Genomic DNA, 27201 nt, shown 5'->3' on the forward strand with positions numbered 1-27201 from the left:
ACTTGTTAAATTGTACTTTGAAAGTTATCACATTTATATATATATATATTATGTTTCACAATAAGGAAATAACTGAAATAGTGGAACTAGAACCCATAACATTTTTTGAAATTTGCTATTTGTTAAATCGTGCTTTGAATGTTACCATTTTTCTGTATATTTTTTATATTTCACAATAAACAATGTAAAAAATAATAAATTAACACTTTGAAAGGGCAGCCCCTCAAAAACTAAATGGATTTCTTTACTGGCACAAAACTTTGTACCTCCTTTCCCCTCAGACAGCAGGTCTTGGCATTTCAGTCCACTATTGAGCATGGAAAGCAGATTGATTTCTGACTGGGCTCGTCTATCAGTGACCACTCTTTGATGGAACTTTCAGTGATTTTTTTTTTAATTGCCCTTTCATTCATTGGATGAGAGCAGTTTTATGGGCCAAACCGTGTAAGCGTAACACGAAGGCTTGCATATAAATCCTTTAGCATGAGGGACTTGGCGGGAACCATCTGAGGGCAGGATTATTTGAAGTGGCATGAAACACTATTATTACTCTTCTTACTTTTCATCTCATTCTGCTTCTAGTCAAACAAAACTCTTGCCAGAGCAAACAAGTGCCCCTTTTCCCACTGTTGCTTAAAGTGCTAGTCCAAGAATGTCTGTTACTGATCAAGAACAAGATAAGGAGTTTGCACCAGAACATAGATCCTTTCACTTTTTTCTTCATTAGGGGAGTCTTGCTACAAAAAAAAAAAAAAAAAAAAGTCTGGTAAACAAGTAGCTCACAAACCTCCAACTTGCATTAGCACTACCCTACACTATGGGTTGCAAACACAGCTGCCTGCAGAGGCAAAGCACACCAGTTACCTGTAAAGTGAGCCCGGTACAGTGTCACTAATAGCATGCCCTTTAAAGTCGGCAGCTGCTCCTCCTCTCTGCTGCCATTCACCGTCAAGCAGGACAGGGTCCCAGGACTGCCAGATGCTCTGATTTTTCCAGAGCAACCAGGAATTTGGATTTATATGTATAATATACCAGTTTTTAAATAGAGTAAACTGAAGGCCAGACTGCATGTCTCCAAATAGATATGGTCCTTGATCAAAGTGTGCACATTTAGCTGTCCCTGTATTATGGTTTTACTACCAGGGAAGGGGAAAGGCATCGCTGACAATTTCTTATGTTGTCAGAGGCGGACCAAGAGTTAACCCGTCTGTGTCAGGAGTCAGGTGCTCCCCAATACTACTGCAGGCTTCTGCGTCTAGGGCATTTTACTGCTCTGAAATTTTTCTGGTCTCGCTATGTGTCATGTGAAACTTTTGGGATCTCAAACAAGGAATTAAACAAATCCAAAATTGCTTCCTGAGGAAAATTCGGGTTTTGCTCGACTATGTTACTGTGGCTCACATTGTGTGCTTTCCAGCCTTCCTTATTTCCAAAAGGCATAGTGTGCTGCCCCCTCTGCTTAATTCACCATCTCAGCCGCATTTAAGATGAGCACTCCACTCCAAATCTCAGCTTCGGGAAGTGATATTTAGGGAAGTCGATCTTAGGGGAGGGTCACTCTGCTGTCCTGTGTCCCGAGTTCTCTCTGTGTGTCAAGTTATAGAAAGGGCTGACTCTCTGTGGTCTCCCCCAACACTTCAAATTAAAAAGATGTGAAAAGGTGATAACAGGTGTAAATTAAGAGCATTTTATATCACATCCTATTTCATACCAACAATGAAATCAGTCAGAGGTTAGTGGCAAAAAGAAGTCTCCACTGAGCAGTGCCTTCTTGTTCAGGAGACTTCTTAAGGTCTTCATATTTTCCCTTTTACCTCAGCTGCCAGGAAGCTCAGCCATGGTATTGCTCAATCTTAGCGAGCTTGTTAAGCCTTCTGCTTAGTTCATTTGTTTCCTCTTCTCTCCATTCTGATTCCCCCATACAGTTCCTATTTCACTTTTAGAAAGCATACATATGTGACGCAGTCTTTTTCAGAATAAAGTGTAAGAAAATTAAATGAAGAGTTGGGCTTCCTGCAAAAACAGTAATTACCAAGAATATGCTTTTGGGTTTTAATTTCATTGAAGATTGCATTTTGGGTATTTTTTTTTCACAACTGGTTATTTCAGGCTGAGCAGAAGTCCAAGGAGAGTTGACTCAGGTTTCAGTTTTGGCAGTGAGGGGGGCATGTTAAAGTACAAAGGAAAAAACATTGTTGGTGTCTGAGTTTCCCCAGAGTGAACTGGATCAAAGAAAAAAAGTCAGATCTACTTTTTCAGGCCCCCTTTGGCGCAGATGGTACCTGGAGTTCACCCCGCGGCAGTGGCCTTTCCTGCAGGACACTCTGTTCCTTTCCACCGTTGGGATCTTGATGTGCCCGTGATCCTTTCTAAGCTAAACTGTAAAAGGAGTGATTCAGAAGTCCCTGGCTTGACCTGTGAAAATTCACAACACAAGGGAGGTTGCAGGTCTGGCAGCCCTGTTGTCGGTTCAGTGACCTGGACAAGCTGGACACTTAGACAGTTCCTCCTAATTACTCGTTTTATTTTTATTTCTTTATTTTTTTTATTTTATTGAGATTGTTCACATACTATACAATTATCCAAAGATCTGAAATGTACAATCAGTTGTGCATCCATTACCACAATTAATTATTTTTTCAGTTTTTAGAACATTTTCATTACTCTGGAAAAAAAAATAAAGACAAAAAAAGGAAACTCAAATCCTCCCATACCCCTAACCACCCCCTCCATAATTGATTTATAGTTTTGGTATAGTATATTTGTTACTGTTGATGAAAGAAGGTTAAAATACTAACTGTAGTATATAGTTTGCAATAGGTATACTTTTCTCCCTATATGCCCTTCTATTATTAACTTCTAGTTTTAGGGTCATACATTTGCTGTAGTTCATGAGAGAGATTTCTAATATTTGTACAGTTAATCATGGACATTGTCCACCACAAGGATTCACTGATTTTCTTACACATTCCCATCTTTTAACCTCCAACTTTCCTTCTGGTGACATATGTGACTCTGAGCTTCCCCTTTTCACCACCTTCACACACTATTCAGTACTATTAGTTATTCTCAGAACATGCTGCCATCACCTCTGTCCATTTCCAAATGTTTAAGTTCACCCTAGTTGAACATTCTGCTTATAATAAGCAACTGCTCCCCATTCTTTAGCCTCGTTCCATATCCTAGTAACATATTTCATATCTATGAGTTTACATATTATAACTAGTTCATATCAGTAAGACCCTGCAAATTTGTCCTTCTGTGTCTGTCTTATGTCACTCAATATAGTGCCCTCAAGGTTTCTTCATCAACTCATTTTTTGTTCACACACCATACATTCTGCCCTAAGTAAACTATCGGTTCCCTGTAGAGTCACGTATTTATGTATTCAGCACCATTGCCACTATCTATATAAGGACATCTGCATTTCTTCCACAGAGAAGAAGAGTCAAAGAAGGTAGAGAGACAGGAGAGAGAAAGAGGGAACATGACAGCCAGAAAGCAACAAAAGGAAAGATAGAATTAAACTAAAGTAGAATAAACTGTCAGACAACATCGTCAATGCCAGGAGTCCCATACCCTTCCCCAATCCCCCCCCCCCCATATGCATTTAGCTTTGGTGTATTGCCTTTGTTATATTAAAGGAAGCATAGTAAAATGTTTGTTAATTATAGTTCTAGTTTGCATTGATTGTATTTTCCCCCCAATCCCACCCTATTTTTAACAGCTTGCAGTGTTGACATTCATTTGTTCTACCTCATGTAAAAACATATTTGTACCTTTTATTACAATCATTGAGCACCCTAGGTTTCACTGAGTTATACAGTCCCAGTCTTTATCTTTCGTCTTTCATTCTGGTGTCTCACATGGTCCTAACCTTCCTCTTTGAACCATGCTCACAGTCATCTTTGTTTAGTGTACCCACATTGCTGTGCTATTACCTCCCAAAACTGTGTTCCAAACCTCTCACTCCTGTCTTTTCCTTTCTGTCTGCAGTGTTTCCTTTAGTGTTTCCTGTAGAGGAGATATCTTGTGCACAAACTCTGTCATTGTCTGTCTGTCAGAGAATATTTTAAGCTCTCCCTCATATTTGAAGGACAGTTTTACCGGATACAGGATTCTTGGTTGGTGGTTTTTCTCTTTCAGTATCTTAAATATATCACCCCACTTCCTTCTTGCCTCCATGGTTTCTACTGAGAAATCCATACATAGTCTTATCAAGCTTCCTTTGTATGTGGTAGATCGCTTTTCTCTTGCTGCTTTCAGGATTCTCTCTTTATCTTTGATGTTTGATAATCTGATTATTAAGTGTCTTTGGCGTAGGCCTATTCAGATCCATTCTGCTTGGGGTACGCTGTGCTTCTTGGATCTGTAATTTTATGTCTTTCATACAAGATGGGAAATTTTTGTTGATTATTTCCTCTAGTATTGTTTCTGCCCCTTTTCCCTTCTCTTCTCTCTCTGGGACACCAATGACACGTATATTCCTGCATTTCATCTTGTCCTTCAATTCCTGGAGATGTTGCTCTTATTTTTCCATTCTTTTCTCTATCCGTTCTTTTGTGTGTAGGCTTTCAGGTGCCTTGTTCTCCAGTTCCTGAGTGTTTTCTTCTGCCTCTTGAGATCTGCTGTTGTATGTTTCCATTATGTCTTTCATCTCTTGTGTTGTGCCTTTCATTTCCATAGATTCTGCCAGTTGTTTTTTTGAACTTCGATTTCTACCTTATGTGCTCCCAGTGTTTTCATTATACGCTTCTTCTCTTTTGCCGTATCTTCCCTAAAGTTTTTGAATTGATTTAGCATTAGTTGTTTAAATTCCTGTATCTCAGTTGAAGTGTAAGTTTGTTCCTTTGGGCTATAACTTCATTTTTTCTTAGCGTAGGTTGTAGTTTTCTGTTGTCTAGGCATCTGTTTTCTTTGGTTACCCCAATCAGGTTTTCCCAGACCAGAATGGGCTCAGGTCTTAGAAGGAGGCAGTAGTATCCTGTTTCCATGAGGGTGTCTTAGAAGATTGGTACACCCTGTCAGGCCTCAAGTCACTGTGCTTTTCTGTCCAGTAGGTGGCGCCTGTCAGCCTGTAGCTCCTGACTGGTGTAAGAGGTGTGGCCCATGCCTGTTTTCCCCAGGCTCTGGGGTCTGCTTCTGAATGGAGGGCGGGTAGTAGAGCGTGGCACCACCTTCTCCTTCTTATGGAAGACACACCCGCTAGGGAGGGGTCATTTACATTTGAATAGAATAGTCTCTCTGCCTGTGTTATCTCCACCCTTGTCTGGGTCAGAGCGCTGGGAACTGAAAATGGCTGAGGCTTTCTCCACCGAGCCAAAAAAAGGACAGAAAGCCCCCTTCAGGCCAGTCTGCAGCCACCCTCTGGCTCTCCAATGTCAGTCATCACCAAAAGCCTGTGTCTGCTTGTTGGGGATTCGTAGCTAGTATTGAGCAGTCCACCCTTGTTAACTGAAACTCCAGCTGGAGCTCAGCTGAGCTATATTTGCTTGCTGGGAGAGTGCTGCTCTCTAGCACTGCAAGGCTTGGCAGTTTGGGCTGTGGGGGGAGGGGGCTCCTGGCTGGGATCTGCAGTTTTTACTTGCAGATTTTATGCTGCGATCTTGGGCATGCCTCCCAATGCAGATTGGTGTATGATGAGTGAACAGTCACGTTTGTCCCCCTGCAGTTGTTCCAGATTATTTATTAGTTGTTCCTGGTTGTTTGTGAGTTGTTCCAGGGGGACAAACGAGCTTCCACTCCTCTCTGTGCTGCCGTCTTCTTTCAGATCCTCCTTCCTAGTTACTCTTTTTACATTTTCTGTTAAATATTATCAGTACACATTTGTCAACTTTCTGACACTAGTATTTTATTGACTTGGGGTTATGGGAGACATCATTGCTGTTTATCCAAGCTGTAAACATTCTCTAGCAGTTAAGGGTTGAGCCCAGTGAATTTTCACGAGAAAATGAATGCCTTCGAGATGAGAGCTGTTCAGACTCCCTGAGAAGTTGGAGGGTCCTGAACTTAGTCTTGGACAAGCCAGAAACTTAGAGGCCCTGTAGGTGTAACTGGAGATATCAGGCTGGCCAGAGGTTATCAGTAGGGATGGGGCCAAGCAGAGCAGCATTCCTGGGGGGAGTCAGCAGGGCACATGTCAAGATCCCCTCATCTAACCAATATCCCACACCTTCCTGCCCTTGCAAACCCTTCCACCCTTCCACCATGCCATCTGAAACTCACAGTCCATGAGGAGTGCACTCTTAATTTCCTGCTCTGAACTCAGCAACCCCTTCCTGGCACTTTCGATGTCACCACCTCAAAGATCCCTGACAGGTGGAAGCAAATAGTCATTAGTGTTTAACATGCACGATGTGGGCCAGATACCCTTGAAAAAAGACTTGCTCCTCTACTGTGACAAGTCAGGCCAGGATTGTAGGTTAAGCATCCACCAAAGAAATTGAGGAACATTGTATAAAAATAAATTACTGCTGACAGGGCTGGTCTTTAGCAGTGCCACAGGAACCTTTTCCTCATTAAAGCAAATCACCTTTAAGGAAACTACCTCTTCAGCAATGGAATCTCATTGATTGCTCATTGATTACTGACCCAGCATTGCATTCTCCCAGACCCACTGATCCTTCCTCTGGAAAAAAAGAGGTTTTTATTTAAGGTGTTTATACCTACAAGATCTTGTTGTTCAGTTCCAGAAGATCCTATGTTCAAAACCTTCTAAGTTAGCTCTAGAAAACCCAAGAAATGGTCCAGACACACACACTCCCAGGAGGCCTAAAGCTGCTAGACCACTGTCAAACACAAGTTGAAAACAGCAACAACCACAACAAAAACACCAGTTGAAAACAATTACCTTTAGTTCGTCAGTTTGACTTGGGAATTCTGAAATCTTTAGTCATCCATATATTTTCATACAGTCCTGATAATTTGGCTAAACCTTCCTCTGTTTGTGGTTTCTTTCTAATCTCATGAAAGAAAACCCATGTGAGAGAACCACCTTTCATTGCATGATCCTGGGCATCGGCCATGCTGCTCGCAGAACAAGGACCAGGAAGGAGAATGTGAGTCTCTGGGATTTACTCAAAAGGCTTCTCTTCTAGTGAAGACACTAGAAGAGATTGCTGGCAAGGAGTAAGGATTACAGAATCATATGGATCTCATCGTTCACACAAATACTCAAAGGATCTGGTTTTTAATGATAGGCAAGTCATTCAGCCTATCAGCTCAATTTCTTAATTAAATGGGGGTAATAACTGCCTTGTTGAGTTGTTATAAGGGGTAAGTGAGATATTTAGGGGAAACCCTAGCATCATGCTTGACACATAAGCCTGAACAGGCATTTAAAAATTGGAGGTGGGGGAAGTGAGAATTCTTGAATTTAGTCAAGATTTCTGGTCTTGGTCATCTGACTTTCTACTCTCCATTTTTTTTTCATCTATTGAAGTAAGGATTGGCCTCTTCCTACTCTGGGACTAATCTAAAACAATTGAAGAGGAAAATGTCCGTGGCCATGAAGGTGATTGAACCAGTGGTGCATTAACTCTCTTGGGATAAGAAGCACCTGGGATGCTGTACATTAAGCCTTTCTGAGTGTGGTGGCCACAGTCTGCATTTTTAACACACACTTCACCATCAGGTCTGAAAGTTCAGTGACCATAAGCTAGTCACAGTCTGGGTGCCAGAATTTCCGTTCTAGATTTGGGCAGAGTTCTTCCTTCTGGTGCAAGGTATCCGGGAAGAAAAGGCGCCAGGGTAAGCAGAATCTGGTGGGAGTGGCCTGAAGTGGGAGGTGAGGGCTTCTTACCCATTATCACCTCATTAACTGACCCTCACCAAAGCCTGTCTGCGGGATTCTAGGGTCCTCTTTGTGACCTGGACATCACTGAATCTAGGAGTAGTTGCCTTAGCAGGTAGCGTAAATGCACTAAGACATCCTATTTTTTTTAAGTTCTTTTCTGCTGGAACTTTACCCCTGTATTTAAGTGCCTTTCTGCTGCCTGTCCCTCTTCAGGCTGCCCCTGCCCGTGGAAAACTGCCACTCCCAGGAATAGGGTGTCTTTGCCTGACATGACCTTGACTTGTACATGCTCAGTTCAGTTTGAGAAGATAAGCTGATAGAGGATTGGGGAGGCAGAAGTAGATCTGGGCAAGAAAGCATAATTTAAATATAAATGCAAGTAGGAAGAAATGTTAGTAAAAATAAGGGAAAAGACCCCAAGGCCAAATGTTTGGAGAACCTTGGGGATTTAAGTTCCAGTATAATGTTCACAGATTTGAAATCTTATTAAAGGTTTGTTGTAGTAACAAGTTTATGTCATTTCTGCTACTAAAGTAGTAAATAGTTAAATAGGGGTGCCTTGTGAATGAGTGGCTTCCAATAATTGGTTTTCCAGAAGCAGAGACGCAACTCATGGGTATAGGGTGGGTCACGGAGAGAAGGATGATTATACCAAGAGTCACTTCCCTGGTGGGTAACTTCTTTTAAAAGATGCCTTTTTAGATTCAGAAAGGTAATCATTTCTCTTTACAAGCCAATCTATTCCAGCAAAGAGTAAAATAAAAATAATCTTGTATGTAGTCTTATGCTGTGTAAATGTTTTAAGATCTGTTTATAAGCATTTATCTCTCTTTACACATAGAAGAAAAGCCGTCCTCTTTCTTGGTCATGGGGCCGCAGCAGGGCTCCCACTCCTGCTGTCCGGCCTTTTCTCTGGTTCCTAGCTGCTGTTCAGAGTGAAGGTGCTAACTGTGGCCTTAAAATTCTCCTGGACGCCAGCACTCTGAGCCCTTCCTTTCTACCTTCTTAAAGGGTGCAAATCTCATTTATTCCGAACATGTAAAACTCCCCCAGACAAAATACATGGTGCTTTTCAACAAGGTTCCACAGCTGGCTTCTCTGGCTGTGAAAGTAACCCTCTGAGTAGAATTATTTTAATGGAGTACGTATGCAAATGGATAAGGTAACATGCAAACTGTTTCAGGAAAAAAAGTAAGGTCTAGTTAGCCCAAAGAAACATCATTAATAAAACTTGTGTTAACTTTTTGATAAGCAGAATTATGAAGAGTATGTATTTACATTATAACAAACAATATGTGTTTGTGGAAGAAAAAAGATTAAACTAAGCCTTCCTGAGTAACACTTTAATATTCTAGAAGGGGAGACAAAGGCTGTTTAAATTGTGGTGAGTGAATGCATTTCATTTGGGAAATTGCTTTATATTGCTTTGTTTTGCCTCCCTAAATTTATTATTACTGAACCTGAAGGCTGCAAACCCAGGATCATTGGAGGTAGGTAGGGAATTAAAGAACATTTAAAACTGCAGAGAGTAGCCAGTATCTGTCTTCCATGTTCATGATTGAAGGTCATTCCGTGTTTGATACTTATAAACTGATTTCCCTTTGGGAGCACCTTGGTAGAAATAATTGCTAGTACTTACGATATTCTTACGTATTCACAGAACTTTATCATCAATAAAGTGTCCGTATTAAAACATAAATTGAGGGTGGGGAATAAGGGTTACTAAACACTGCCTGACTTGTAAAAAATGTTCCAATATAGACAAGATAAATGTTCAAAATAAGTGCATATGTAAGTGGCAGTACTAAGTTTAGTTTAATCACTAGTAGCATATTGTTTTAAAAACTGGCACCTCCTGGATATCTGGCTTGCCCCTGTGTCCCCAGTTCCCCTGACTTAACAGAGCAGCCCAGGGGAGCCATGCATTCCTTGCAGGAGTAGAGGGTAACAGGAAAGGACTGGGTATGGCTGCTGATACTTTTCTTCCTCTCTTCTGTTTTTTATTCAGATGGGCTTAGGAATGTCCTAAATGTCATTTTAAAAACATCTTTTCTTCGTTGTTAAGCTTGTTTAGGGTTAGATTTTTTGTTGTTGTTTGGGGGCTTTTTTCCCTCCCCTTACCAATTTTCTTAAACAAGATTAAAAAACCCTGCCCCCGCCCCCCTTTTTTCCTGCTGGGTATTACACCCATTTTACTGTTGAAGAAGTCAGGGCTTAAAGAGATCAGGTCAATAAGTTCACATAGCTAATGAGTGGCAGAGCCCGGTATTAGTTTTGTTTCTCCCCTGGAGAGAGATTCTGCTGCTATTCCACCCCCGCGGCAGCTTTGATGGACAGCTTGGCTCAGGTCAAGTGAAGCATTCCTAGAACCTCCTCTACCCTGGTTTCTTTCCATTTCTCTCATTTCATGTTTTTGTCTGTTTTTAGACTGCTTGTGTTTGAGAATGGAACAACAACAACAACAAATCCCACTGAATATAAGGAAGGCAATACAGTAAATGTCAACTACCTGAAATAGTTCTTTAACTGGATTTTTTGTTTGTGCTCTCCACTGTAGGAAAAATAAGAAAATGATACAGGGAAAAAAGCTTGCCAGCAGAAATTTATTTTCAAAAGCAACTTCTAGAATGTATCGTGGGATTTCTTTGATAAAAGTCCAGTCTTTACCTTGAGTCTTAAAAGGGCTAACTCTTGATATGGAATCATCACTTTGAAGTAATAGGGAATAATCAGTTTAATTCAAAACTCTGAGCTTATTTATTAAGACAGGAAGGTAGACTTATATGTTCCAGAAAGGGTTTCCAGCTCTACCTTTTGCTCTCCAGAAAATGGCATTGAAAATTCAATCCATTCTTGATCATTCCAGTTGAGATTTTACTCTAAATCAAAAAGAGTTGTATTCTGTAAATGGGGTGTTTCTAAGAATAAGTAGCATTTAGAATGGATGCCATGTGTGTCCTCATCCAGTTCTTTTTGCGCTGATGCCCGGAGGATGCCTCCCCTTCCTCTGTGTGCACTACCACTGACACCGCGATCACCGGGCTCATCATGGCCGGGGTGTGGTCATCAAGTCCTGTCGATTTTCTCTCCAAAGTGTCCCTTAAATCCAGCCTCTTCTGTGCATTTCCACTGCCACTTCCATCCCCAGTCCCTTCCCAGTCATCCCTCACCCAGCAGCAGCCGCCATTGTTGGCTTCATGGTCCTCCCACATCTGCTCTCTGCCTTTCCCCACACCCCCCACCTGAATCAGGCTCCACTGTCTCAGTCCCCCGTAGCCTGGAAGTCCTTTTCCCTCTGCCCTGGATATCCTCCCTTCCCCCTTTGTATGGGTAATTCAAACAACACTCCCTCCAAGAGCTTTCCTGACCTCCTTAACTAGGTTGAGGCCAATAACCCCTGGCTCTTAAAGCACCTTCATAGCACTTCTCATGTTTTTGGTTTTGCTTTTCCCCCAGACCATTCTGTAAGCTCCTTGAGGGCAGGCATCAAGTGAACTTTTGCTTTCCTTTTCAGCACCTTTTCCTGGCACATATGCATACAATGAAAATTTGTTGAATGAATAAGAAGGCAAGATTATTACATTTTTTGAAGTTGATACCATAAAGGAAAAATCACTGAGAAAAAAGACACCTGGTTCACAATCTCTTACAGCCTTTAGAGAAACTAGCAGAGAAACAATCAGGAATGGAGAAAACTGAACAGATAAAGACTAAACTGAACAAGTTTCTTATTAATTTCCTTTCAACCCATGGTTCCAGTTTCTGGATGATGTGGTTTTATGCAGTACAGTCAAAAGGGGCGTATTAATAAGGCGAATTAAAAGTACCAAAGAGAAGAAGAAGAAAAAGTCCCAAAGAATAGCACATTAGGAAGTTCAAAATCTTTTTTTCATATTCAGTTCAAGAACTTGCATTTCATTATTGTGTAAAGAAGGCCAGCCTGGCTTTTTTACAAACTGTTAGCCAGTGGTTAATTTCACATTGGATGGAGGTACAACAGATGTACCTAGTAAATTTTCATTATTCGTTGAATGATAAAATGAACAAATCTGTTGCATAAAGCCATGTGTGCTTTAAACATATTCTTCAAGGTTATGGCTAAATTCTGGCCTGCAATATTTGGCAGATGAAGTGGAGAAAGACAAGGAAGGACATTGTTAATGAAGAAAAAAGCCCTTCAAATCTAAGCTTTCTAACCTGGTTCAAAGCATCATAACTTCACTGTAATCTGCAGGCAAACTGGTCTCACCTGCTGGTACAGACAATAGAAAGGGAATTAAGGGAATCAGCTCTCCTTGGAGGCCAGGGATATAGCTGGAAAATGCTTCCAGAGCAACTGCCGAACTTGGAGCTTTCAGCCTTGGTTGTGCTGTCTGCATTTTGTTTGTAGAGGGACCAGTTCCCACCCCACTTAGCCACAGAGACATTTCTTGTAGGTTTATAATGTGGCTTGAAGAGCTTTCCAAAAGAAGCTAGTACTTTTCAGGGTTAACAGCAGAACCCGTCTTTGATTAGGGTTTTATTGGGAAGGGAATAGGGATCTAAATGGACAGTTTTATTCCAGTTTGTTTGTTTGTTTGTTTTTATTGAGATTTTCACGTACCATACAATTATCCAGAGATCCAAAGTGTACTATCGATAGCCCGTGGTACCATCATACAACTGTGCATCTATCACCGCAATTTTTTTTTTCAATTTTTATAACATTTTCATTACGTGGAAAAGAAATGAAGACAAGAAAAGGAAACTCACATCCTTCCATACCCCTAACCAACCTCCTTCCATTGTTGATTCATAGTTTTGGTATAGTACATTTGTTACTGTTGATGAAAGAATGTTAAAATACTACTAACTGTAGTATATAGTTAGCAATAGGTATACATTTTTTTTCCTATATGCCTCTCTATTACTAACTTCTATAGTGTTGTATATTTGTCCTAGTTCATAAGAGAGATTTCTAATATTTTTACAGTTAATCACAGACATTGTCCACCACAAGGTTCACTGTTTTATATATTCCCATCTTTTAACCTCTAACTTTCCTTCTGGTGACATACATGACTCTGAGCTTACCCTTTGCACCACCTTCACACACCATTCAGCACTGTTAGTTATTCTCACAACATGCTACAGTCACTTCCGTCCATCTCCAAACGCTTAAGTTCACCTGAGTTGAACATTCTGCTCATAGTAAGCAATGGCTCCCCATTCTTTAGCTTCGTTCTACATCCTGGTAACTTATATTTCATGTCTATGAGTTTACATATTATAATTAGTTCACATCAGTGAGACCCCACAGTATTTCTCTTTATGTGTCTTTCTTATTTCGCTCAATATTGTACCTTCAAGTTTTCTTCATCAACCCATTTTTTTTAAGAAGGTTTTGTTCACACACCATACATTCCTTCCTAAGTAAACAATCGTTGGTTCCCTGTATAGTCATGTATTTATGTATTCACCAACTTCACCACTATCTATATAAGGACATCTCCATTTCTTCCACAAAGAAGGAGGAAGAGTCAAAGAAGATAGAGGTACAAAAGAAAAAGAAAAAAAGGAAGAGAAAGGGAGAAAAGAAACATGATAGCTAGAAAGCAACAAAAGGAAAGATATTATTAAACTAAAGTAAAATAAAGAGTCAGACAGCATCACCAGTGCCGGGAGTCCCATACCCTTCCCCTATGCCTCCCCCTACCCCCATATGCATTTAGCTTCTGTATATTGCCTTTGTTATATTAAAGGAAGCACAATACAATGTTTCTGTTAATTATAGTCTCTAGTTTGCATTGATTGTATTTTCTCCCCAATCCCACCCTATTTTTAACAGCTTGCAATGTTGACATTCATTTGTTCTACCTCATGTAAAAACATATTCGTACCTCTTATTTTAGTCGTTGAGCACCCTAGGTTTCACTGCGTTATATAGTCCCAGTCTTTTATCTTTCATCTTTCGTTCTGGTGTCCCACATGGTCCTATCCTTCCTCTTTGAACCATGCTCACAGTCATCTTTGTTCAGTGTACTTACATTGCTGTGCTGCTATCTCCGAAAATTGTGTTCCAGACCTCTCCTGTCTTTTCCTTACTGTCTGCAGGTATCTTGTTCACAAACTCTGTCATTATCTGTCTGTCAGAAAATATTTTAAGCTCTCCCTCATATTTGAAGGACAGTTTTACCGGATACAGGATTCTTGGTTGGTGGTTTTTCTCTTTCAGTATCTTAAATATATCACCCCACTTCCTTCTTGCCTCCGTGGTTTCTATTGAGAAATCCATACATAGTCTTATCAGGCTTCCTTTGTATGTGGTGGATCACTTTTCTCTTGCTGCTTTCAGGATTCTCTCTTTATCTTTGATGTTTGATAATCTGATTATTAAGTGTCTTTGGCATAGGCCTATTCAGATCCATTCTGCTTGGGGTACGCTGTGCTTCTTGGATCTGTAATTTTATGTCTTTCATACAAGATGGGAAATTTTCGTTGATTATTTCCTCTAGTATTGCTTCTGCTCCTTTTCCCTTCTCTTTTCCCTCTGGGACACCAATGACACGTATATTCCTGCATTTCATTTTGTCCTTCAATTCCTGGAGATGTTGCTCTTATTTTTCCATTCTTTTCTCTATCCGTTCTTTTGTGTGTAGGCTTTCAGGTGCCTTGTTCTCCAGTTCCTGAGTGTTTTCTTCTGCCTCTTGAGATCTGCTGTTGTATGTTTCCATTATGTCTTTAATCTGTTGTGTTGTGCCTTTCATTTCCATAGATTCTGCCAGTTGTTTTTTTGAACTTCGATTTCTACCTTATGTGTGCCCAGTGTTTTCATTATACTTGTCATCTCTTCTGCCATATCTTCCCTAAAGTTTTTGAATTGATTTAGCATTAGTTGTTTAAATTCCTGTATCTCAGTTGAAGTGTAAGTTTGTTCCTTTGGACCATAACTTCGTTTTTTTCTTAGCGTAGGTTGTAGTTTTCTGTTGTCCAGGCATCTGTTTTCTTTGGTTACCCCAATCAGGTTTTCCCAGACCAGAATGGGCTCAGGTCTTAGAAGGAGGCAGTAGTATCCTGTTTCCATGAGGGTGTCTTAGAAGATTGGTACACCCTGTCAGGCCTCAAGTCACTGTGCTTTTCTGTCCAGTAGGTGGCGCCTGTCAGCCTGTAGCTCCTGACTGGTGTAAGAGGTGTGGCCCATGCCTGTTTTCCCCAGGCTCTGGGGTCTGCTTCTGAATGGAGGGCGGGTAGTAGAGCGTGGCACCACCTTCTCCTTCTTATGGAAGACACACCCGCTAGGGAGGGGTCATTTACATTTGAATAGAATAGTCTCTCTGCCTGTGTTATCTCCACCCTTGTCTGGGTCAGAGCGCTGGGAACTGAAAATGGCTGAGGCTTTCTCCACTGAGCCAAAAAAGGGACAGAAAGCCCCCTTCAGGCCAGTCTGCAGCCACCCTCTGGCTCTCCAATGTCAGTCATCACCAAAAGCCTCTGTCTGCTTGTTGGGGATTCATAGCTAGTATTGAGCGGAGCACCTAGTTGGTGCTCAGCTGAGCTATATTTGCTTGCTGGGAGAGTGCAGATCTGTAGCGCTGCAAGGCTTTGCAGTTCAGGCTGTGGTGGAAGGGGGCTCTTGGCTTGGATCCGCAGTTTTTACTTACAGATTTTAAACTGTGATATTGGGCATTCCTCCCAATTCAGGTTGGTGTATGATGAGTGGACAATCATGTTTGTCCCCCTGCAGTTATTCCAGATTATTTACTAGTTGTTCCTGGTTGTTTATTAGTTGTGCCAGGGGGACTAACTAGCTTCCACTCCTCTCTATGCCTCCATCTTCTTCTTCTTTTATTCCCATTTATTTTTATTTCCAAAGGGTGATGATCAGATTAAAGAAAGTTTGTGCATGTGTGTGTTTGTGTGTTTCCTTCTCCTGGTTTTGGTGGGAAGCCTGTGACTCTCCCTGGAGGCAGAGAAGATGAGCTCTTAGGCTCCTGGTGTGTTGGGAGGAGCAGTACTGTCTGCCGGGCCTCAGGCATACAGGGCATTGGGATTCAGAAGCAGCCAGAGCAGATTATTTTAGATTATTCTAACATGAGCAAGTGGAGTTGCGTAACACGAGTGGGGATGGGCTGGGAGAACCTCAGCCAGGAGCAAGTGGCAGGGACCTTGGCGCAGACAACAAAAAGTCATAGGGGCATGAGCCTGCCCCCCTGCCCAGCACACAGAGGGATGGTGTCTGCCCAGGACAGTCAGCAAGCTCTCTCCTCCACTCTAGTTGTATTCAGAATACTTTTTTAGGGAAGTTTTTGATGCTTTTCAGCTTCTTGTAGTGTTTGTTTTGTATGTGATTGTCTGTGGTTTTATTCCCTTTTTATTTAATACCTTTCTTCCGAGGAGCACCAAAAAATGCTTCACAAGACTTTAGATTAACAATTCACAGTACATCTGCCATGTTGGTCTAAATGATTGAGGAGAGGAGAGGGGAAATAAGATAAAAGTAATAGTGAACGGTAGGCAAGAGGTGACGTGTGGGGAGATTTGGCCTTGAGCTGACCATCCACACCCTCAAAGGGGAGATCCTATTGCAAGATACACACAGCAACTAAAATTACAGAAAGGCTGTGTGGCAGTGAACCTTCAGAGCTCACCCAGTGTCTGCTTATTTTATACAGTATTCTAAGGGAAAAAACTTAGTTCCACAAAAATAATTTTTAACTTTGTTTTAATAGGCTCTACAGGTTTTAATAGGCTTCTTTGTATTATGTCTGCTTTTGATATTGATAACTGCCAAGAATATGGCACATTATAGACCAAGATAGGTTTTATATTATTTTTATAAGTCCTAGCAACTATGTAGCTCTAATTTATAAAACACTTTCACACTTAATTCACACAACATTAGAAGGAATGCAAAGCAAATATCATTATTCCCACACCTTACAGAAGATCAATTTGATGTGGTGACATTTTTGGTTTCCACCCATGAGTGGATCATCCGTAACCTCTGGTTCTTTTTCCACTGGCACTGTGCTTCTTCAGATCTGGATAATAATCACATTAGGCCAACTACTATTCTCAAAAGGCAGTCAAATCTGGAACTTGTGTCTTAATTTACATACTACTAGCCTTTAGAAAGCAAATGCCACTAAAGTCATTTTTTTTTTTTTTTTTTTTTTTTTTTAAATTCAGTTTTATTGAAATATATTTACATACCATACAGTCATCCATGGTGTACAATCATCTGTTCACAGTACCATCTTATAGTTGTGCATTCATCACCCCAATCTATTTTTGAACATTTTCCTTACACCAGAAAGAATCAGAATAAGAATAAAAAATAAAAATAAAAAAAGAACACCCAAATCACTCCCCCCATCCCACCCTATTTTTCATTTGGGTTTTGTCCCCAGTTTTCTACTCATCCATCTATATACTGGATAAAGGGAGTGTGATCCACAGGGTTTTCACAATCACACTGTCACTCCTTGTAAGCAATATTGTTATACAATCATCTTCAAGAGTCAAGGATGCTGGGTTGGAGTTTGGTAATTTCAGGTATTTACTTCTAGCTATTCCAATATATTAAAACCTAAAAAGTGTTATCCATATGGTGCATAAGATTGTCCACCAGAGTGACCTCTCAACTCCATTTGAAATCTCTCAGCCACTGAAGCTTTATTTCGTTTCATTTCGCATCCCCCTTTTCGCCAAGAAGATGTTCTCAATCCCACAATGTAGGGTCCAGATTCATCCCTGGGAGTCATATCCTGCGTTGCTGGGGAGATTTACACCCCTGGGAGTCAGGTCCCACATAGAGGGGAGGGCAGCAAGATCACCTGCCAAGGTGGCTTAATTAGAGAGAGAGGACCACATCTGAGCAACGAAGAGGCACTCAGGGGGACACTCTTAGGCACAATTTTAAGCAGATTTAGCCTCTCCTTGCAGCACCAAGTTTTATAGGGGCCAGCCCCAAGACAGGGCTCAGCACATCAAGCCGTTAGTCCCCAGTGTTTTTGAGAACATCAGCAACAATCCAGGTGGGGAAGTCCAACACCTCTGCATCCTCCCCCAGCTCTTCAGGGGGGGCCCTGCACTAAAGTCATTTAAGACGTATATTTAACAGATTCAGTTTCTGAAATTGACGCTTTTGCTGAAACAGCTGTTGGGCATAAGTGCAACTTTTAAATACATGGAACACACATCTGGTAGCATTGATTAAATGGACCTGAAAATAACTGGGCACTTCTGACTTTCTTCAGTTGCCTTTGAAGCCCTTGCTGGTGCCCTGGGCTGTGGCACACATCCCAGAGATGGGCATTGGAGTTCTTTTCCAGAGTCTTTGTGAGAACAAAAAGCAGCAAAACACTTCAGCCAGTCTCATGGGCTTTCATCAGAAAGAATAGGGAGGTTGTCCAACTCTAAGGAAGCAAGGACCCAAAACATACAGGGTTTTATATGTAATGCTTTAGCTAACACCTTGAAGGGCTCTTTAAAGAAACTTGATGGGGTGCAGAGTTGCCATCAATGAAGGTTGCTCAGGACCTTTAAGGGTAGCTCGTTGGATGTAGACCACATCGCCACACCGTAGCTCAAGTAGATAGCTCGGGTGGCATAGGCTTCTGTCCTAGATATAGGAGGCATAATTAAAAGAAATAAAAAACACCTAAGGTGGCCACAACTTCACACACCTTGTTTCACATTCTCTAAGGTCTACCACCATCAATTTTTTAAAATTGTATTGAAGAGTAGCCTCTTGTTTTCTCCAAGCTCTCACGTTTATCAGGCATTGCATTCATTCTATCAGTTCCCATTTTACAGCCTCTTTGGTGTACTGGACCTAGGGATACAAGAATGAATCTCAGGTTAGGGAGGTAGGCAAGTAAGAACATGGACATACTGTAAACATGAGCAAAACGGTGTGAAATGCTGGATAAAAGCCACCCCCAACACAGTAATGCCCAAGTGAATGGTCCAAGTATAAGCCTCAAATAGAACCCATCATTGTAATCGCACTAATCACACTCTGACCCACATGCTCCAGCGCTCTGCGGCTCCTGTGGGGTGCGTGCTCAACAGAGTAGTTATTCAGGTCACTGTTGCATATCATAGGAAGGAGCCCTTTCTGTGAATGAAGAGGCATGAGAAATTCACTCAGAGTTTCCTTCTGCTCTGAGGTGATTCGGCCGCTGCAATTTGCCATCTCAAGTCAGCCAGCCCTGCTTCTTAGACAGTGACTGGGGCTGGTGCAAGAGTCACGTGAATGTTTGGCCATTTCCTGTGGTTTAAACATGTCCAAAAAACTAATAATTTGTTTTCCACGTTTACTTTATCAAGAAATACAAGATTGTCAGTTTAAAAGTAACATTTATTCCCTTCCATAATAAATGAAAAATTCACCTTTAAGAGATCATTTCATCATGAGAAGATTAGGCTGTTGCTTGTTTGGTACACGTATCCTGATTTAGAAAGCAAGCTTTAGTCACCACTGTGTGTCTCCTTTTGTGGGGAGCAGCATTGCTTGGACTTTCCTAGGGCCATCGGTCATTAAACTCTTAACAGCAGTATCGGGAGAAACAAAGGACCTTTGGCTGTGCAGACAGTGGCTCTATTATTTGCAGTGGGTAAAGAATAAAAATTAGTAGGAAATGGTACTAACCTGAGTATTGATTTGGGGGCTAGGGGAGGGGAAGACAGATGAAAGATGGTATAGAGATAAGTTCTTATATTCTGTCTTTAGCACCTGGCCCATAGGAAGTATTTTCAGTTGTTGGCTAGTTGAGTCAGTGAAGGGCAGCATTGTGTGGTAGAAAGAATTTTGAACTTCGAAAGAAAAAGGATTGAAGTCCTAGTTCTCTTACTTTCTAGCTATGTGATCTTTGGCAGGTAACTTTGCTTCTAGCCTCTGTTCTTCAACTAGAAAAAAGAGAATTGAAAACATACCCAGAGTCCCTTCTAGTTTCAGTGTTCTGTGATAGTGTGAAGCCAAAGTTTCCGTAATGAAAAGTGAGTGAAACTGTAGTTGTTTTCCATGAAAAAGAAACTTGTTACACTGAATAATATAAAAAGAAAATTAATAGTCACTTTTCTTATTGTGAGATTTTCTGAAAATGCCCATGTGTGTGTTTTCTATTGCGGCTGTAACAAATTACCACAAACATAGTGGCTTCAAATACAAATTTAGTATCTTACAGTTCTGTAGGTCTGACACAGATCTTAATAGACTGAAATCAAGGTGTTGGCAGTGTTGTGTTCCTTCTGGAGGCTCTAAGGAAAAGTCTGTTTTCTTGCTTTTTCCGTCTTCTAGAAGCTGTCCGTATACCTTGGTCCATGGCGCCTTCCTTCAACTTCAAAGCCATCATTGTTGCTTCTTTCTTACCCTGCTTCCCTCATCACACCCTCTCCCTTTTACTACCCCAGGAGAGGCTTGTTGCTATTATGGACCCATGTGATTAGATTGGGTCTGCCTAGATAATCCAGAATAAGCTCCATCTCAAGGTCCTTAATTACATCTGCAAAGCCCCTTTTGCCATGTAAGGTCACAGGTTCTGAGCATTAGAATGGTTATCACTGGGGTGGGGTGGGGTGGGACTGATTCTGTCTACCACACCCAAGAATCTATAGGTAAGTCTGTAGGGGACAGAAGTAGAGTGGAAAAAGTACTACATAGCTCCCAGGAAACCTGGAACCCTATCTCAACCACTCATTGCATCTCTCCAGGTATTTGTTTTCCATCTAAAAAGTTGAGGTGTTGAATCAGACCAGTGCTTCCTAAGCTGGAGAGTAAATTAGAATTGCTTGGAGGATTTTTATGCACAGATTGAGGTGGGGTTGGAAAATTGTGGTGGCACATGGTAAACATTTACTGATCTCATATCCAGAAGGATCGTGGTATTCTAAGACAAAGGGAAAGCTCTTGAAGGACTTGTCTTACAGTGCCCTGTTCCTGCCCCATTTGTCTTGGAGTTGGTCAGCGTTGGTCAGTCTGAATCTGAGCTGCAGAGTGGAGAGGTTCTGAGCACCTGCCCAAGGGGTGATTATGAGGACTGAATGAGTGAATCCATGTCACTCGTTTGCATCAGAGCTTGATACGCTGTGAGCACATGGGGTTCGTTGAGGACTTGCATTGGTGGAGTTGTGCTGTCACCAGCAGCGTTGGCGGAACTTGATGCAGGTCTCTGTTGTCCAGTTCCTGCTCCTGCTGCTGTGGGTTGGAGGTGTTTGGGCCTTGGCACTGTCCAGGTTGGGGTCCAGTCTCACAGGGGAAGTGCCCCCAGCTGCTGCAGGGCCTACCGAGCCACACAAACCCTTTCTAAGGTACTCATTCTGGGCCTGCCTTTGGGTGGGAAAAGGGGAAGAAGAGCACCCATTCGTCCCTTTGCCCCAGGAGCGGCACAGGAGCCTGTGAAGAGCCATTCTTTTCCACAGGTGTGCTGCTTATTGTGCACTGCTCTGCTTTTCTCCTTAGACTCAGGCACGTAAGTGTCTGGGTCTCTATTTAGCTTCATTTAGGTGAGCCTTGGCCCCCTGGCAAGTTGGCATTCTTCCCTCCGTAGGGCCACAAGTTGTTGAGTTTCACAAATACGATCATGCTGGTAAGACACATTTCTGATGCTGGCAGGATGAGCAAGCACTTAGAGCAGCCTGGCATGGATGGTAGAAGAGTGCCCACTTTAAGAAAACCTGACCATTTAAGGAGGAGCAGCTCAATTACAGAGTAATTTTTCACTTAGCCAGAAATTCATGGCATGTTTCCTAGCAAATTTAAAATAGTATTCAATGTATAAAAATACAGTTTGCACACAAGAGCCCATGTTTTCCAAAAAGGCAAAGATACTTGTATTGGGCATTTGAGGTACTTAAATCAGAAATAAAAATAAAATCTTCTTACAAATGTAAGAAGAACTAGAAACCAGATTCCACTTTTAATTCTGAAAGGTTTAAAAATAACTCCTCTAGCTTACCCTCTCCTCTAATCCCAGACTTCCACACCAGAAATAAACAGGCAAGAGCTGTAAGGCAGCTTCAGATAGTGGTGAAAAGTGAGGGAGGCTACGCAAAGCAGGGCGTGGGTGGGGGACGGGGACAGGGACAGGTGCCCTGACCTCTGGCGTGTCTGCCACATCCTGGAGAGGTGCTTATCTCACCCCACTGAGGTGTTCTCTGTGATTTGTTTGTGAACATCTGTGAGGTCTGACCTAAAACTTGTTGCTGGAATCCTTCCCTGGTGTGGTCAATGGTGATGGTTGGAAATTGACCGGCCCATTCTGTCCCCACAGACTTCTGTAACTACAGAGACACATACTGAGGTCTAACCAGTGGGGTTCGGAGAAGGTCCAGAGGAAAGGGATGAGTCTGGGATACTGACATGCCTGACTTCTTCCTTCCTTTCAGAAATGTTCCCACTGCCAGGAGGCAGGTGCCACCTTGGGCTGCTACAACAAAGGCTGCTCCTTCCGATACCATTACCCGTGTGCCATTGATGCAGGTAAGATGGGCCCACAGATCCTTGTCCAGAGCATCCTAAAGGTTAGGACACAGAACTTGAGTCTCTCCATTTTTTTCCCCTTTATGGTTATTTTTCTCTCTCCTGTTCTGTTCTGTTTATAATTTCTGACGAAATGAGGAGAGGAGTGAATTGGGGCAATTTTTTAGTAACAGCTTTATTGAGTTATAATTCACATATATTTACTATTTAAAGTATACAATTCAGTGGTTTCTAGTATATTCCGAGTTGTACAGCCATCACCACAATAAATTTTAGAACATGTTTGTTACCCCCAAAAAGAGCTCCTACCCATTAGCAGTCACACCCCATTCCTCCCTTACCGCACCCCTGGCAACCTGTAATCTACTTTCTGTCTCCATAGATTTGCCTATTCTGGATATTTCATATGATTTGAATCATAAAATATGTGTCTTTGTGACCGGCTTCTTTCACTTAGCATGTTTTTAAGGTTCATCCATGTCACAGCATGTATCAATACTTCATTCCTTTTTATTCCCTCATAATATTCCACTGTATGAATATATACCACATTTTATTTATCCATTCATAGGTTGATGGACATTTAAATTGTTTCCACTTTTTGACTATTATGCTACTGTGGACACCTGGATACAAATCTTGGTGTGGATGTGTTTGCATTTCTCTTGGAAGTAGAATTGCTGGATCATATGAGAAATCCATGTTTAACTTTTGAGGGACTGCCAAACTGTTTTCTAAAGTGGTTCTACCATTTTACATTCCCACCAGCGCTGTACAAGGGTTGCCATTTCTCCACACCCTCAACAATATGTTAGTTTTCTTTCTTTCTTTCTTTCTTTTTTTAATTAAAGCCATCCTAGTGGGTGTGAGGTGGTATCTCATGTTTTTTTTGATTTTCATTTTCCTTATGGCTAATGATGTTAAGCATCTATTAATATGCTTGTTAATCATTTGGAGAAATATCTATTCAAGCCCTTTGCTCATTTTTTACTTGGGTTGTTTGTCTTTTTGTTACTGAGTTTTAAGAGTTCTTTATATATTCTGCATATTAAGCCCTTATCAAATATATGATTTGCAAATATTTTCTCCCATTCTGTGGGTTTTCTCCACATTCTTGATCATAATGTATAGGTTTTTAATTTTGATGAAGTCCATTTTATCTATTTTCTTTTGTTGCTTTTGCTTTTGAGCCGTTGCCTAATCCAAGGTCATGAATATTTGCATTTATTTTCTTCTAAGAGTTTATAGTTTTAGTTCTTACATTTAAGTTTTTGATCTGTTGATCCATTTTAAGTGAATTTTTGCATATGGTATGAGGTGGGAGTCCAAATTCATGCTTTTGCATGTGGATCTCTAGTTGTCTCAGCACTATGTGTTGAAAAGACCATTTATTCCCCCACTGAATTGTCTTGACACCCTTGTCAAAAATCGAATGACCATAATGTGAGTTTATTTGTAGACTCTCAGTTCTTTTCCATTGATCTGTATGTCTATCCTTTTGCCAGTACCAAACCACCTTTATAGCAAGCTTTGAAATTGGGAAGTCAGTCCTCCAACTTTTTCTTTTTTCAAGATTATTTTGACTATCTGGGGGTCCTTTGAATTTCTACATCACTTTTAGAATTGACTTGATAATTTCTTCAAAGAAGCCAGCTGGAATTTTGGTGGGGAATCAGTTGCATTGAATTTGTAGATTTCTTTGGGGAGTATCGTCAACCTACAGTATTATATCTTCCATCCATGAACATGGGAAGGATGTCTTTCTATTTCATTCTTTAATTTATTTCAACAGTGTTTTGTAGTTTTCAGAGTACTAAGTTTTGCACTTTCTTTATTAAATTTATTCCTCAGTATTTCATTAGTTTTGATGCTGTTATAAATGGAATTGTTTTCTTAATTTTATTTTTGGATTGTTCATTGCTAGAGTATATAAATACGACTGATTTTTGTATACTGATCTTGTATCCTGCAACATTACTGTACTCATTTATTAGCTCTAATAGTTTTTTAGTGTATTACTTTAGATATTCTCTGTAAAAAAAATCAGGTAAGCAGCAAACAGAGCCAGTTTTACTTTTCCTTTCCAATCTAGATGTCTTTTATTAATTTTTCTTGCCTAATTGCCCTTGCTAGAACCTCTGGTGCAATTTTGAAAAGAAATGGCAAAAAGGTGACATCCTTGTCTTGTTCTTGATCTGTGGGTTTGTAGATGTTTTTGATTAAGTCAAGGAAGTTCCCTTCCATACCTAGTTTCTTGAGTGTTTTTATATCATGAAGATGTTGGATTTTGTCATATGCTTTTTCTGTGTCTGTCGCAATGATCAGGGAAATGTTTTGCATTGCAACAACTGTTGCTAGAAAGGAAACCTTTTAACCAAGGAGTGCTGTCCAGTGAGTGATTCAGAAGACTTCAGTTCTGACTCAGAGCTTCACCAACCTAGAAAAATCATCTTTCTTCCTCTAGACTGTTCTCTGAGATGGATGTTTTCAGCATTTACTTTTTGGAGCATTAGATGTGTCTAAGACCTTCATCTAGCCTGCCCTCATAATGCTTACCATCAAGTTGGAGAGAGAGGAAAACAGAAAGATGAATGAGAATGGAGCAGATGGTGTTATCTCCGAGTGCTTCATGGGTTCTGAGAAGGGAAACATAACTTTACATAGAGGCGGCCAGGAGTGCCATCTCTAGGAGGTGGGGCTTGGTTTGGATACAGCATGGCAGGGAAGAGGGGAGAAGACGTGGCTGCCTAGATGATGGAAGCAGGCGTAGAGGCATAAAGCACGTCTCAAATCCCACCAGCTTGGAAAGAATCTCAGGGTTGATGTCGCCCAACCTTCCTTCCAGTGCAGGAACTATTCCGGCACCCCTGACTTTTGCTTAAGTACTTTCCCCCTTTGCAATGTCCTCTTTGCCCCCTGTTCCTTCCTCCTCCTTTCTTTTCTTCTCCTCTGTAGGAATAATAGCTAAAGAGAACAAGGAAGGTACAGAAGGATCATGTTTATCCTGGTTAGATTCTCATAAAAGTGTGCGCGTGTGCTGAGGGTTGCCCTGAGGGTGGGGTGGTGGCTGGAGTGGGGGTAAGGGTTCGGTGGGAGGGTAGGAAGCTTTCAGATGTTGGGTCAGGGAGTTGAGATTTTAGTCTGTCCTTTCCGTTTTCTTTCTTCCCCTAAATGTTTTCACACTGAGTCTAAGCTGTTATTCACCCTGGGTCGTGGTCTGGCATATTCTATAATGCGGCTGTGAACTCCTCTCTCAAGAGCCAACCAATTACCTGTTGCCCTTGTTGTATCAGGATGTTTTGTTTTCTTTTTCTAGTTTAGGTTTCATGGTTTTTCAATGAGGACTTTTAAGTATTAAGTCTTTGGTGGTTCTTAGTTTAATATAGAGTCCCACAAGAATTGGCCATCCCAGTCAGCAGCTGGGCACAGTGTGGTCTGCATTGAGGCTGTGCTCAGAAACAGGGTGAGCAGGCAGGTGGGTAAGCACATGCCACCCTGAGTACACTCCCCTGTGTAAACAGTGGAGTGCCCGCCATGTCCTGGACCAGACTCTCAACAGCGAGGGTTCACCTCAGAGGCTCCCAGCTAACCTTCTGCATTCCTGGTGCAGTTTCTCAAGGGAATAAGCAGCGCCTTTGAACACGACTTTTTGCAGGGATGGAAATGCTCTGTATCTGCCTTTCTCCAACACAGTAGGCACAAGCCTTCCATGACCACTGGGCATTTGAAATGTGGCTAGTGCAACTAAGGAACTGAATTATTATTATTTTTTTAAATATCAAAGTAATTTATCCTTAAATTGCCACCTGTGGCTAGGGACTAACTGGGCAGCACAGGCTTAGAGCCACTGTGATCAGCTTGGGCAGTGTCTGTGGGATTTTTGGAAAGGGCTGCAGGGCTTTCCTGAAGTTACCTCCTTTAAAGTGAAAGTTAGCCCAGACCGTCCCATCCCCACTGCAGGCTGAGAAAGCAGAGGCTACTGTGTATTAGATGAGTGTTAGTAAGTACATAGGATTTGTCATTTTCCATGTTTGAGCCTGTCTTTTCTAGCCTGCCCAGGTAAGTTGGCAGTATCTCTATTTAACACAGTTGGTGCATCCAACGAGAGGGTGGCTGCCTGGGTCAGCAGGGGTGAAGAAGGGGCTCTTGGCCATCTGGCTTTGCTGCCCCAGGCCCTTGGGAGAGCTGGGACTGACGAAGCAGCTTCACCAGGTGACTGAGTCTTGGGCATTTATTGGTCTTTTTGATGACCTGAGTACAGCTACCCAGCAGTCTGCTCTGCTCTGTGGGTTTGGACATTTGTGTTTATTCCACACTGTCTTCTCTGGAATTATGTCCTATATTTGATGGCTCTTTTAGCCAGGAAAGTGTTCACTGATTGACTTTCTAATTATAATAAAAATAAATCCCTGGTTTAAGAGTCCCTAATCTTTGGCATCCAAGTTCTGTGTGTGAGGAACAGTTTGTCATTTTCATCTCTGCCTCATTGTCAACCACCCAAACATTTAAAGAGCTATTAATGTCTCAGGGAAAACTTTTATTACTGGAGACGTCTTCCTGGAAACAAGATCTTTGTTCCATGAGGATCTGTGACTCATACAGCTTCCTCACAACCTGATGTTAATCCTGCCTTTCTGATGTCACAGGTAGCTATTTTGTGATGTCACAGGCACAGGATTGGGCTCCAAGTGGGAAATGCAGCAGTAAGAATATGTGCTCTGGTAAAAACAAAATTTTAAATGTATTTAATGCAGTGAGCCACAACAATTCAGACAGAAGGGTAAAGGGGCTGTGGTGGCTCATTAGTAATTCCACTGGTCACAAAGAATCTTGCCCAGTGGGAGATTTTTCTTAGTTACCCTTCATGAAGAAACACAGCTGGGAATTCTTTCTACAGCCACCCTTGCAGCAGCATTTTAAAGCTGCACTCTCTGCTGCACAC

At 41.5% G+C, this 27201-nt stretch overlaps 1 protein-coding gene across 5 annotated transcripts in view; it reads left to right on the plus strand.

Annotated features, from left to right (window-relative positions):
• The window catches only part of TCF20 (transcription factor 20), a 139798-nt gene that overhangs the window by 101170 nt on the left and 11427 nt on the right, over nt 1–27201 (plus strand). For all 5 annotated transcript variants that reach the window (XM_037848033.1, XM_037848032.1, XM_037848030.1 and 2 more), the window contains one exon: nt 22166–22259. In XM_037848033.1, the coding sequence (XP_037703961.1) occupies nt 22166–22259 (94 nt within the window). The remainder of the gene's footprint in view (nt 1–22165; nt 22260–27201) is intronic.

The sequence above is a fragment of the Choloepus didactylus genome, chromosome 8 (genome assembly GCF_015220235.1).
Source record: "Choloepus didactylus isolate mChoDid1 chromosome 8, mChoDid1.pri, whole genome shotgun sequence".
Classification (NCBI taxonomy): domain Eukaryota; kingdom Metazoa; phylum Chordata; class Mammalia; order Pilosa; family Megalonychidae; genus Choloepus; species Choloepus didactylus.